Source organism: Astatotilapia calliptera, chromosome 19 (genome assembly GCF_900246225.1).
Source record: "Astatotilapia calliptera chromosome 19, fAstCal1.2, whole genome shotgun sequence".
Lineage (NCBI taxonomy): Eukaryota > Metazoa > Chordata > Actinopteri > Cichliformes > Cichlidae > Astatotilapia > Astatotilapia calliptera.
This window is the reverse complement of record NC_039320.1, coordinates 25,813,145-25,826,585: the sequence shown is the minus strand read 5'-3', so window position 1 is coordinate 25,826,585 and position 13,441 is coordinate 25,813,145. Positions and strand designations below refer to the sequence as shown.

At 43.9% G+C, this 13,441-nt stretch overlaps 1 protein-coding gene across 1 annotated transcript; it reads left to right on the top strand.

Moving 5' to 3' along the window:
• Positions 1-482: 482 nt before the first annotated feature.
• Positions 483-13,091, top strand: tgfb3 (transforming growth factor, beta 3). The gene is made up of 7 exons (XM_026151879.1): positions 483-1,328; positions 5,646-5,809; positions 7,030-7,159; positions 7,314-7,421; positions 10,596-10,752; positions 11,325-11,478; positions 11,568-13,091. Exons 1-7 carry the CDS (start codon positions 983-985, stop codon positions 11,724-11,726), a joined length of 1,218 nt encoding a protein of 405 aa, XP_026007664.1. The 5' UTR covers positions 483-982; the 3' UTR covers positions 11,727-13,091.
• Positions 13,092-13,441: the final 350 nt, after the last annotated feature.

Sequence of the window (13,441 nt, the reverse complement as noted above, 5' to 3'; positions counted from 1 at the left end):
AGGACGCAGGCAAAAAATAAAGATGAAATCAAATTGTACCTTCAATTCCCCGCGTGGTCCGCGAGATGTCGCTGTCTCCTTTCATTCTGATACTGGGGAGGCGCTGAACGGTAGCAGCCTGCAGAGGACCGCAGCTCCCTTGCGCACCCTCAGAAGTTCTGCATGTTAACTCTGAACTTTACTTCATTGGCACTTTATTTTGCCCACGATTAAAAATATTAAGCACGTAAACCTCCTCAGGTTTAGATTTTTTGAACTGCTGTGAGCGCGCGTGGGGCACACAACAGAACGTGACTTAATTTCAGCCACATCCATAAAATGCTGCTATTCACTTGACAAATGAATGCAACCCTTCTCTCTTGCGAAATCTCATTGCCCAATATTACGCTGCGTATGATTCAAACACTGTTTGGCAGCATGAAATTCAAAGTCTTATTTATCTTACTACGGAGTGGGACTGAGCACATTGTCCGCACTCGGTCTATAGCTCGCGGCCCCTCCCTCAGAAACGTCACCGATGGTGGGTATAAAGTATGAGTGAGCGTGGAAAGCGTCTTTAGTGTGTTTGAGGTTGGACTGCAAGAAGACAACAAAGACGCACTGACTCCATATATATATTTGCACAAGTGGATGGAAAGACCCCAAATGCAATGGAGCAACTAAACGGCGGTGGAGAGATCGGGTCCCTGTAAACTACAAAGAAAGGAGAGGGGAAGAGGTGCCTGAATGAGACAAGGGGGAATGAAGAGTGTAATTAAGAGTTTTGTTGAAGAGTCGAGACCTTTTTGCACAATTGCGCGGATTCGCTCCCATGGAAATGCGCATTTGGCAAAGATGACATAGCACTCGAGAAAATGGGATTCCTCCAGGAACAGTACTCACTCGCGACTTCAATGAAAAGATAAAAAGGGATATTTTTTTCTTCTCCTTCTTCTAATATTACTTGACAAGGCTTCGGCTGTGAGCGAACGCAGATTAAAATATGAATCTGGGCAAAGCACTTGTGTTTTTCCTCCTCTCAAACTGTGTGACAGTGACTTTCTTGCTATCCACTTGCACCACAGTGGACATCAAACACATAAAGAAAAAGAGAGTGGAGGCCGTCCGGGGACAGATTCTCAGTAAACTCCGAATGACCAGTCCGCCTCAAACAACAGGTCCAAGTCAAGTACCGTTTCAGGTTCTGGCACTTTATAACAGCACCAAGGAGCTCATTGAGGAGCTGGGGAGAGACCGGCAGCAGAGTTGCGGACAGGATAACACGGAGACAGAGTACTACGCCAAAGAGATTTACAAGTTCAACATGATCAATGGGCCACAAGAAAACAGTGAGTGTACTGTATTGGGGTTATGAATGTTCCAATTTTTCCTTTATAAGCCAATAAAGTAGAAACTCCTCCTGTTCTAGGTGTAGATGCATAATTGTGGTTTATTTTGAACTTTAAAGAAGAGTTGATGACCACACGCAATCCCAAATCATTCCAGTTACTTGCGCAAACGCTTTTTATCTTTGTCACGATGTCCAACCTAATTATTACGCGAGGTTACAAGGGGGGGGGGGGGGGGGGTGAAAGACAAATATTTTTTTCCGGTTGGTGTGAAAGTCCATTCTTCTCTGTGCGGCTTTTTACGCGCAGACGCTCCGTGGCGTCGCGCAGAGGAAAGGGCAAAGTAAACAGTCTAATTGGAATGAGCACAATTCCTCATGCATACCTCACACCAAATCCATGGGAACCCCAGCCTTAGTCTGACACATTCCTAAGCGAGGAAAATTCTCAGGCTGTTAAATCTGCTATTTATTGCCAACTCCAATACCTCATTTCCATTTTTCTGGCCGTGAGATCCCCAATATTTTTTCTTCCACTGTCACTCACTTCTATTTCCCCCCCACTATTTCCTTCAAGTAGCTCCGCGTTATGATCTAATTCCCTCGTTCATCCATATTGGTATTTCCTGTATAAACTATGGCCCATTGATTGTTCCAGAAATCAGAAGCAGAAGCCCGCTGAGCTGCAGATTCTCCAGAGAAAGCCTAAGTGGAGCAATTGGATTGGTGCCCACTCACGGTCAGAGGCCGGTTAGCGCACGGTGTAGTGATTCTGAAATCAACAGGTGTTTGTGCAATGCTGTGACGCTGAGCAGAACCTCTGCCGGTTCCAGCAGAAGCCCTGAATCAAATCCATTTCACAGGTCCCACAAAGTGCTTCTGACATTCAAAATACACAGCTCCGGGTTTATCCACTGGTCAGAGGTAGTCAGAGCTCCCAAAACAAACAGAGGTCTAAGGAGTGGGATCAGTGATGGCCAGGTGCCCAGGACACATCACTGGTCTCACACCGTGGGCCATAATGTAGGTGATAATACAAGACATGAACACACTGGCAGCACTTTCTTCCCAAACAGCTTACTAGAGTCACAGATTGTTTAAATTAACAGAAGGTGCCACATGCATTAATTAGCAATCTTCTCTTCCTTTCCATTATGTAATTTTAAGGAGAGCTGGGCATGTTGCAGTATGCAGAAACATAATGTCTGTCACCTTGGTATTTCTGCTGTGTAGTTCATTTTCATTCCTGCTGAATCTAATGAGTTTTGCATTCGCTGCTTTTTGGAAGGTGGGAGTGCTTAGTTAGGAAGTTAAACAGAAACCTTTCACACACTCTTTAATGCGACGCTTGCACCCAGACTGCTTTGCTAGACACGACTGCGAATGCAATGCGATGCAATTCAAAGCTTTGGCCATTTATGAGCAGATGAAACAAAACTGAGTGAGAACAGGAATTTGGAGCTTCCTTTCCTTTTCTTTTTCCTGGTGCATCACAAAGCCGGTGGGGATAGTGCTGCTGAGGAAATTAGATAAAGACATATTTGAACTGAGGGGCGACCTGCAACACAATAACAGTTTAAGAGTCTGCTGACTGGCCTTGACTAGCTCATTGGAGCCTGCAGCCTCAGTGAAATTTCAAGCCAATCACTGCCTCAGTGTTGGGTCAGTAGAGAAAAAATGAGGACCAACTCTGAGGACAGCAGAGTGTCTGATATATGGGATAGTAGAAAGATGATGTCACCTGTACAAACAGAGACAGAGGTCTTTGGTCTGCTTCCAAAGAAACAGCATGGCTCCATCAAACTCCCACGCCTTTACCATTTTTGCTTCCTCATCTTCAATCCAGTAGGAGGAGAGTGGGGGGGGGGTGTCGTCACTCATTGCATTGTTTCCTCCACACTGCCATAGCTGATATCTGCAGTCCGATGTAGGAATGGACTTATTTCTGATGAAAAGCAACGTTTGAATTTGGTACATTAAACCCTCGGCTAACTGGGGAGGGGAAATCAAACTTTTCCATTAGAGCATGATGCAAATTCACATCCCAGATGCAGCAATTTCAGGAAAATAATAAGAGAACTCCAGCTAATGCAATTTCTGTTCTGCTTTATGAGATCTAGACACCACAGCAGCTGGCTAGCACCTGCTGACTTGTGCTTTCTGTTTCCTTTGTTTACATCCACAAAGCTGTGGAGAGACTGACATCACAAGTATCCTTTGGGCAAAAGAGCAAAGAGAGGTGATTCCTTTGAGCTTCGTTCCGGGAGATTCCGTGTCATGGACAGAATCCCAGACACCGGAGGCTGAACGCGTGTCAGGAGCTGAGGTGTGGTCGATAGCGTCTGGGCGAGGCAGCAGCAACTATTCAAATGTCTGTCTTCGGGCATTTTGGACAACTTTACTCCCTAATCCATCCTTTGAAACCCATATGTTCAAATTAATTGGGTGATAATGCGAGAATGGAGTCAGGCGGGCATCATTTTGTTATCCAGGTTTTTTTAAAAGTGTGACTATAAATATACTTTTGCAGATGTGTTAATGACAGCCTCTCCCAATAAAACTCAAAATAAGCATGCTCTGACCTTAGAGCAGTGTGCTATTTTACAGCGTTTTTAGAAATAACATGAGAAGTTGTTTTAATTACTTATACAGTGTTTAAAATATAGAGTGTTGCTTTGTTTGGCATGGAAAACTATACACCTTGATTTTTTTTACTAGTAGAAATTAAACTCTGGAGAAGCTTATTGACATAACCTGTGCCGTGTCAAACAGTTAATACATTAAGCTTGTGTCAGCATCCTGATACTCAGCCTTAAACTCTATCATCTAAAAATGGACGGGGGAGTCGGGAGTGGTGGTCAAATCAATTTGTGACTGTATCTCACTTTAATTATACAAGCAATCCCCTTCCACTCACCAACATGGAACAAATTACCTTTCAGACCCTTGGCAAAAATAAGCCATAATGTGAAATCCACCTAAAACCATTGCAATGGGAAAAATGAGGTCATCCAAAAAGGAAACCAAAGACTTGATTAGAATTTCAAATCTCCCCTCGAAGTGGGGCTTTCCACCTTCTGTGGGGGAGACGGAGCAGTGAGTGAGTGAGGGGAGGAAAAGGGCTACTGAGGTTTCCTCCTTATAGATTGTGTGGAAACGCTGGACAGATATCTGGCTGGGGACAAATGCTGAAAGGTCAAACTATAAATAGGGAAAGCTGAAATAAAATCAAAAAGAAAAAAAAACTTTGTGGAAATATCAGATAATGACTGGGAGGACACTGAAATAGGATTATGGGTCAAATGAAGTACAGATACTCGGAGATGTGCAAGTTCCTTTTGCATGACACAGAAAACGGCCTCACTTCTGAGTTTCCATTTGTCCCAAATCTGCTCGAGGTGCAAATCAGCTAAAGGTGCAGTGCCCCTTTCAACCATCAGCAAATCCGAGGCTTTGGTAATAAAGCTTAAGCTTGAAGTAATAAATTAGCCATGGCTTGGCTGTAAGTGACTGTTTCCACTTGGCTCATAAAAAGTTTGCTATGCGCTTGTTTTGCTCAACAGTGCATATGCTGGGCCTGTTAAAATAATAAACTGCTCTATGGTATTATGGTATAAAAAGGAGAAAGGCTTCAATGCAGCAGGAAGTTTTTTCAGATGGGATCGCGGTGTGGCCATTCATTGGGCCGATTGTGCTAAAGGTCAGTGTTCAGTCATAAACACACACATGCACCATGTTACAGTGTCCAGTGAGTTATTGCTTCTCCCTGGTGTGGTGGAGTCTCTCTCTCTCCTCGGTGCCTGCTCAGGTGCTGTTCTCCTCCAGCACGTGAGCCCGCATGTTCCCAGCTAAACCTCTGAGTTCCAGGGAATACTTGGCTTCTGGCTGAGCCCTCGGAGCACCTGTTGGGTTCAAGTGCTGGTGGGAGGAGGAGCACGCTGCTGTCCCACTGTAGCCTGCTCCACTAACACATGGGACATTTGGTTTTCATTTCATGACTTCAACTTGTTGCTAACTCGGACCGCACAAAGCATAAGCAGATGGTTTGCGGTAATGGCTCCCTTGATAGACTAGAAATTGTTTTTTTTTCTTTTAAAAAAATAGAACTTTTGCTTTTATCTTTAAACTATTCAAATTTGTAGAAAGGGAATCCTCGGCAAAAGGTTTATCAATTATCGGCTCAATAAACATGTCCACCCCTGTGAGGATGTCACTGGGAAAATATGCTTTTCACAGTGAAGTAGGAGCTTAAGGGAATACAGAAAAAAACCAAAAACAAATCAGATCTTTTATGTCATTCTTTCCATTTTACCTGCAGATGACCTCCCCAACTGCCCCAGGGGCATCACCCCCAAGATATTCCGCTTCAATGTGTCGATCATGGAGAAGAACGCCACCAACTTATTCCGGGCTGAGTTTCGAGCCCTGCGGATCCCCAACCCCAGCGCCAGGAGAAACGAGCAGAGGATTGAGCTCTACCAGGTGTGTGAACTGGCCGTTCATTTCCACTATTAGCAGAGTCCAGAGGTGGGGTGGGGTGAAGAGGGGGAGAGCTGAATTTCTCTCAGAAGGCCTGTGTGGGTCAGTGAGAAAGATGAAAACATTTATATTAGGGTGTCCGGCTCCCTCAACCTCTCTTTTCAAGTGCTGATCATTATTCCGTGTGGTTAAAATCAAATGGATTCTACATCAGGACAGATTTAAGAGCTTGTGCAGCCGTCTTTAAGAAACCCTAGATTACCATTCGGCAGTTTCTTCTTTCACAGCTGTCAATCAAAGCAGCTGTCCATCCATGTAGGATTAAGCACGGAGTATATATATATAAATCTCTGTGATCTTAAGCATTTTAGAAGCGTGTTAATGCATACATCTGGTATAGGCTCGTGTGGGGTGGCAGGAATAGATTTTTTTCTTTTTCTGTTTCCTCATTAATCTCCCATGAGAGACTAGAAGTAATGATCAGGTTCCAACATTTCCTGCCAGGGAGACAAGCGTCTCCGGACTGCATACCGCCTCTGAGGCAAGGCTCTGGCCAGTGCTGAACACAGACTGTCAGGGCTTCAGATTGTTTCCAGGAGCCTAGGAGGAGATAGAGGCAGGGTCGCCCACTGGGGGGAGTAAATGGAGCCACTCACTCGCCCCCACATTTTTTAGACTGGAACTGACTGGCAGAGGGCTGACGCTGGCAGCCCTGCCGCCCCTCGTTCCCACAGGAAGACAGATTAGATGCTGACATTGTTCAGAAACCTGGTTATCCATAGCACCGCTCATACCCACCACCCAAACACATTTCTCCCTACAGATAAACACCTTTGTTCAAATACATGCTGGTGCAGATACAAACTATATTTTCCGCTGTCAGTCTTTGCCCAGTGGGAGCGTCGACATTCTAACAGAGCGGCAGCTTTAAATGCCCTCAGAGATACTTTCTGACACTGTGTGTGAAGGATAAGTCAAAGTTTAAACGGCTGACTCGAAGGACGGCCAGGTTCCCACTGGCAAGAGGGTAAGACACAGGCATTAACTTGCAAAATGGGGATATCAACACACGGAGTCACTTTTTCCATGAAGAGTAGACATTTGGCCCAAAGGCATCCTGGAGAGTCTGGCTCAGACAGACAGTCTCGATTCTGTGCGCGCATGTGTGTGTAAAAATAAAAAGAGTTTATGCAGCTGGGTCACATTTTCATCTTTCCTCGCAGATCCTCCAGAAAGATGACCCCAAAGCCAAACAGCGCTACATTGGGGGCAAGAACGTCCTGACCAAGGGAACGCCTGAGTGGGTCTCCTTTGATGTTACGGAGACGGTGAGAGAGTGGCTGATGAATCGACGTGAGTGGGACACCACATTTTCCTCGCATCACACCTTATTACATGTCCTGCCAAATAATAACCGGCTCGTGTGAAACAAAGGAGAACGGCCTCAGGGCTGAAAATGTCTGCTCCTTACTTCTCTCTGCTCTTGTTCCTCTCCCCCCACCCTCAGGGACCAATCTCGGCCTGGAGATCAGTGTGCATTGCCCCTGCCACACCTTCAGGCCTAATGGCGATATAATTGAGAATGCCCATGAGGTACTAGAGGTCAAGTTCAAAGGTGAGATTGCATTTGATACCCAACTTGTGATGGATTTCACAGAGTTATGAACGTTGTGCTTTTAACAAGGCTTTAAACTGTGATCAGGTAAATAAATCAAGAAGAGTGTTTTCAGGTAAAATTAGGAAAACAAGTGAAGAACTAAATGAGGAGAACGAGGCTTCTCTCTTCTCTCCACAATGAATATGAAGCAGTGTAACTTAACGTCGCAAGCACTATGACTGGAAGCAAGAAAAATACACAATCGTTCTCCTCGGCTGTCTAACTGAAAACCTTCCACTGCAACACTTTCACTGTTGTTGCTTTCATTCACTGTGAAATCAGAAATCTAACAAATAGCTCCAGGAATTCAGTCTCAGACTCGGCCTCTTTCTATAGGTTTCCGAGACTCGTGTGTTGTCCCAACTCCCTGGCCCAGACTGTGGTCTCTGAGTCTGTGTTTGGTCAGGATTTTTCTCTGCTTTTGATCTTTCAGTCTCTTGAGATGTTGTATTAATGATTACGAGCCAGATAGCGCTTCAGTTTGTTTGGCTTTTGTTTGATTTGTCGAGCGTTGAAGATAGGCATCTATTTTTCTGTTGAAAAATTCCATTTATTCTCATTAGTGCTGCAGAGGCACAGGTGGTTTTTCGGATGATTTACATTAGGGGGTCTCAGGACTAGCTGATTCAGTGGTGGTGCTCTTTTATGTCTTTTTGCTCATTAGTTATCAGCGGATCTTGACACACGCTTGTCTCTACAGGGAGTGCAGAATTATTAGGCAAGTAGTATTTTTGAGGAATAATTTTATTATTGAACAACAACCATGTTCTCAATGAACCCAAAAAACTCATTAATATCAAAGCTGAATGTTTGTGGAAGTAGTTTTTAGTTTGTTTTTAGTTTGAGCTATTTTAGGGGGATATCTGTGTGTGCAGGTGACTATTACTGTGCAGAATTATTAGGCAACTTAACAAAAAACAAATATATACCCATTTCAATGATTTATTTTTACCAGTGACACCAATATAACATCTCCACATTCACAAATATACATTTCTGACATTCAAAAACAAAACAAAAACAAATCAGCGACCAATATAGCCACCTTTCTTTGCAAGGACACTCAAAAGCCTGCCATCCATGGATTCTGTCAGTGTTTTGATCTGTTCACCATCAACATTGCGTGCAGCAGCAACCACAGCCTCCCAGACACTGTTCAGAGAGGTGTACTGTTTTCCCTCCTTGTAAATCTCACATTTGATGATGGACCACAGGTTCTCAATGGGGTTCAGATCAGGTGAACAAGGAGGCCATGTCATTAGTTTTTCTTCTTTTATACCCTTTCTTGCCAGCCACGCTGTGGAGTACTTGGACGCGTGTGATGGAGCATTGTCCTGCATGGAAATCATGTTTTTCTTGAAGGATGCAGACTTCTTCCTGTACCACTGCTTGAAGAAGGTGTCTTCCAGAAACTGGCAGTAGGACTGGGAGTTGAGCTTGACTCCATCCTCAACCCGAAAAGGCCCCACAAGCTCATCTTTGATGATACCAGCCCAAACCAGTACTCCACCTCCACCTTGCTGGCGTCTGAGTGGGACTGGAGCTCTCTGCCCTTTACCAATCCAGCCACGGGCCCATCCATCTGGCCCATCAAGACTCACTCTCATTTCATCAGTCCATAAAACCTTAGAAAAACCAGTCTTGAGATATTTCTTGGCCCAGTCTTGACGTTTCAGCTTGTGTGTCTTGTTCAGTGGTGGTCATCTTTCAGCCTTTCTTACCTTGGCCGTGTCTCTGAGTATTGCACACCTTGTGCTTTTGGGCACTCCAGTGATGTTGCAGCTCTGAAATATGGCCAAACTGGTGGCAAGTGGCATCTTGGCAGCTGCACGCTTGACTTTTCTCAGTTCATGGGCAGTTATTTGGCGCCTTGGTTTTTCCACACGCTTCTTGCGACCCTGTTGACTATTTTGAATGAAACGCTTGATTGTTCGATGGTCACGCTTCAGAAGCTTTGCAATTTTGAGACTGCTGCATCCCTCTGCAAGATATCTCACTATTTTTGACTTTTCTGAGCCTGTCAAGTCCTTCTTTTGACCCATTTTGCCAAAGGAAAGGACGTTGCCTAATAATTATGCACACCTGATATAGGGTGTTGATGTCATTAGACCACACCCCTTCTCATTACAGAGATGCACATCACCTAATATGCTTAATTGGTAGTAGGCTTTCCAGCCTATACAGCTTGGAGTAAGACAACATGCATGAAGAGGATGATGTGGACAAAATACTCATTTGCCTGATAATTCTGCACTCCCTGTATTAATGTTGAATAACAGCTATAAATCTTTTGCTCTGTTTGCTGATGCTGTGTCGAGTTGGCAGAGAGATACTTGTACAAAAGGAGGTAGACTGGAAATTTCTGGATTTTTGGCCTACATTTCAAAAAGAAATCTTTTGTTTTAGTGCATTTACTGCCTCAATTAAAGTTGCCTGAAGCACTGATGAGGAGTCCTCGTGTGCTCTACAAAAATGTTTCTCATGGTGAATTAGGATGCATTTGTCATAAAATATCACTCACAATACTTTTATTATTATGCAACCGGTCTATAAAAGTACTTTCCAGTCCAGTCATCAACATGTTCCTCTAGCAGCAAAACTCACTGAGGTCTTTTTGTTAAGATAATGGGTTTCCTTTCTAAGAGGAAGAGAGAGAGGCACAGAGCATGGGAATACAATCGATCTGGTATCTCACTTAGCGCTGGGGCCCCCAGGCCCTCGGTCCTGGGAACGCTCTTGACTGGCTTGGCCACAAGGAATGTGCTGCCACGGCGCTCAGACGTTTGGCCCCAAATTAAAGAGGGCCGTACATATCCACCAGCAGCATCTCTCCTGAGATATCCACTGCTTTAGCTATCAGGGATAGAGTGGATGAGCAGACACTGGCCCAGGGGGAGAATGGAGGGGAAGAAAGGAAGTTAGAGGGACCAGTGTGAAATCCAGGAAGGGAAGAAAAGTGAGACAGAAGTGAATGAAGTTGGGCCTGGAGAGTATTCATATGTAAGAGTTACAACTGATTATGCTGACTGAAACTAAATCTTACTTTCACTAACATCAGCTGTTGAAGAGTCTTTAAAAAAAATGTGTAGTTTTTTTCCCCTTGATATCTTTAAAAAAACCCTCCTCCTGCAGGGATGGAAGCAGAGTATGACGAGCAGAGCCGTGTGAAAAGCCAAAAGGAGCAGCTGTACCCCCACCTCATCCTCATGATGCTCCCTCCCCACAGGCTGGATGCCCAGGCTTCCTCCCGAAGGCGCAAGCGGGCACTTGACACCAATTACTGCTTCAAGTAAGCCTCATTCGCTCCCCCTGGAAAATGTAATGCACTACTTAGACTATTGCTCATCATCTTAAAATAAATTCTCCCAAAACCGTTTCTCTCTGGCTGCACCTGCGCTGACAATTTAAGACATTTGCCTACTGGGCTAATATTCCAGGGACACTTGAATAAAGCACCCGCATCCAATTAAAATATCAGCTGTCACGTTTCAAAAAACATGACAGGGAAGACGTGTAAATAAGCGCAGAACACACAAAGAATACATGCAATAAACTTGTTAATCACCCAGATGAGCATGGCGGAGGTACTAGATTATACAAGTCAGGATCTGTCTCGGTACTAGCAAACACTACCGCCTCTTACACACCGTCTCCTCAACTCTGGATTTCCTATGACAGGCAGTACCAAAGACACCTGGGCTGACTCCAAGAGGGAAAAAAAAGGGCACACCTAAGACTGGAATTTCTGAACTTGAGTCTCATCTCTGACTGAGGCCACGGGGCGGAAAATGTATACTTAAATTTGCGTGTTATCCTCCAAATCAAGAGGGTAATCATTGTCTCCCCCTTTCATTTCTGCAGCAATTACGAGGAGAACTGCTGCGTGCGACAACTATATATTAATTTCCGTGAGGATCTGGGATGGAGGTGGATACACCAGCCCGAAGGGTACTATGCCAACTTCTGCTCTGGTCCCTGTCCTTACCTACGCAGTGCAGACACCACCCACAGCTCGGTGAGAAAAAGTGCCACTTCTCGAATCCGTTTTGGTGTTTGGAAATGTGCTTGCCAACCCTCATCTCTTTTGTCATCTTCCTTTCACAGCTGCTGAGCCTGTACAACACCTTGAACCCCGAAGCGTCCGCCTCTCCCTGCTGTGTTCCTCAGGACTTGGAGCCCCTAACCATCCTCTACTACGTGGGTCGCTCCCCGAAAGTCGAGCAGCTTTCAAACATGGTCGTCAAGTCCTGCAAGTGCAGCTAAACTTCAAGGTCTTCGAGGGAGGGAAGGGGGGGGGGGGTGCCCTGTGAGAAGCAAGGCATGGGATTTGATCACTCCCAGCACTGCCCGAAGCGGGTATGAGGAATTAAAGCGGGCAATGTACAGTTTGGCCTCCATGAGTACCTCTTTCCCATGCTTTAGCTTTGCCCAAGCTCTTAAAAAACAAACGAAAAAAGAGATGGAGTCCACTACAGCTATACTTAGAAGACCTGTCATACACCACTTCACCAACAGCGCTCTCAAACCCATCAGACCTCTTGGTAGTTAATTACTTTTTGACATCAGTGTTTCTCATATTTTTTTGTTTTTCCAGCATTTTGTACCTCATGTCCACGACTATTGGTAATCAAAGGCCATTTTCAGTGAAAGAGAAACAGAACAATAAATGACTGATCCATTCTCAAGGATGCATTAAAAAGAGAGAGAGGGAGAGACAGAGAAGGACTCAGAATGCAGACTAAACTCAGCATACGCCAAAAGAGAGCAAACACATCACACGGGACACATTCAAAAAGTCCGAGCTGGAAACTGACGCTGTGCGCGCCGCGGCTCCCTACACTGTTTGTTTAGGATTAAATGCTGTCGATTAAAAATGATCTAAATGAAAAGACAACATGCTGGAAACCGATCGTTATTTCAAAGTAGTATTTCCATGGTTATGTTTACCTCTATAATGCAACAGGACTGGTGATTCCAGGGATTGTTTTGTTTTTAAATGAAGCCTTTTCTGTTGTATGAGATGATGTAATGTCACTAAGTGAACTTTAATAGATCACAAACTGTAAATGTTTTTCTTATTACTCTTGGAAACACTTTTTTTTTTTAATTAAAAATGTTGGACAGTTCGTTTTTTTCTCCTTTACTGTTGTGGTATTTATGTTTTAGTTTACACATGTTTTAGGGTGTTTTTATTTCAAAAGGTCAGGGGCTGAATTTCAAGTGTTCGAACAAAATGAACAAAAGTGGTTAGAGTCACAGTCATCGTGTTTTTTAATGCTTTCCAAGTATTCATTTCAATTTTGTTTGCTACAAACAGCCTCACTGGTCCCAAAAATACTACATTTCCATGCATATTGTAAACAGTCAAAGAGATTATAACATGGTACAGCCCATATGGAAAATAAACAAAGAAAAAACACCTGTAGTAAATGTTTATGTTTTCTAAGCATGTCTCAAAAACTCACATCCCATACAGTGATTTACTCATCCTAGTGGCCTCTTTGTATTTTTCTTAATATGGGAATTGAATAGGAGAGACATTAGCTATAAAGGGAAAATCCAAGAGGGGACACCTGTATGAGCAAATTACTGTTAAATGTATTAATAAAACATAAATATTTACTATTAGAGGAAAGGAGTTGTTTTTCGTCTCAGTTTTCTTTTCTTTACATTGTAAACAACGCTGTCACCACATTACATTACACACACTGATTTGGATCTTGCTTTTGGGAGTTCTGGCTTTAATAGGTCGGACTTCACAACATGACGTCAAAGAGCACATGTTACAAAAACATTCACCGTCAAGTTACATGTTAAAACAGTTGACCTGTTGTACTGCATTGAAAACTACAATCTGTGCACACTCACCCAGGTGATAGTCATCAGCTGATGTGAGAAAATCATGCACAAAATTCAAGTATTTCAGCCAAAGTTATTATAAACACATGGTAAAACTGCTGACCACTACCTCACATCTT

Excerpts from the sequence above, each read along its gene's own strand:
- tgfb3 (XM_026151879.1), top strand. The coding sequence starts at position 983 with ATGAATCTGGGCAAAGCACTTGTGTTTTTCCTCCTCTCAAACTGTGTG. Across the intron at positions 1,329-5,645 it reads CAATGGGCCACAAGAAAACA|ATGACCTCCCCAACTGCCCC; the intron begins GTGAGTGTACTG and ends TTTTACCTGCAG. Across the intron at positions 5,810-7,029 it reads AGAGGATTGAGCTCTACCAG|ATCCTCCAGAAAGATGACCC; the intron begins GTGTGTGAACTG and ends CTTTCCTCGCAG.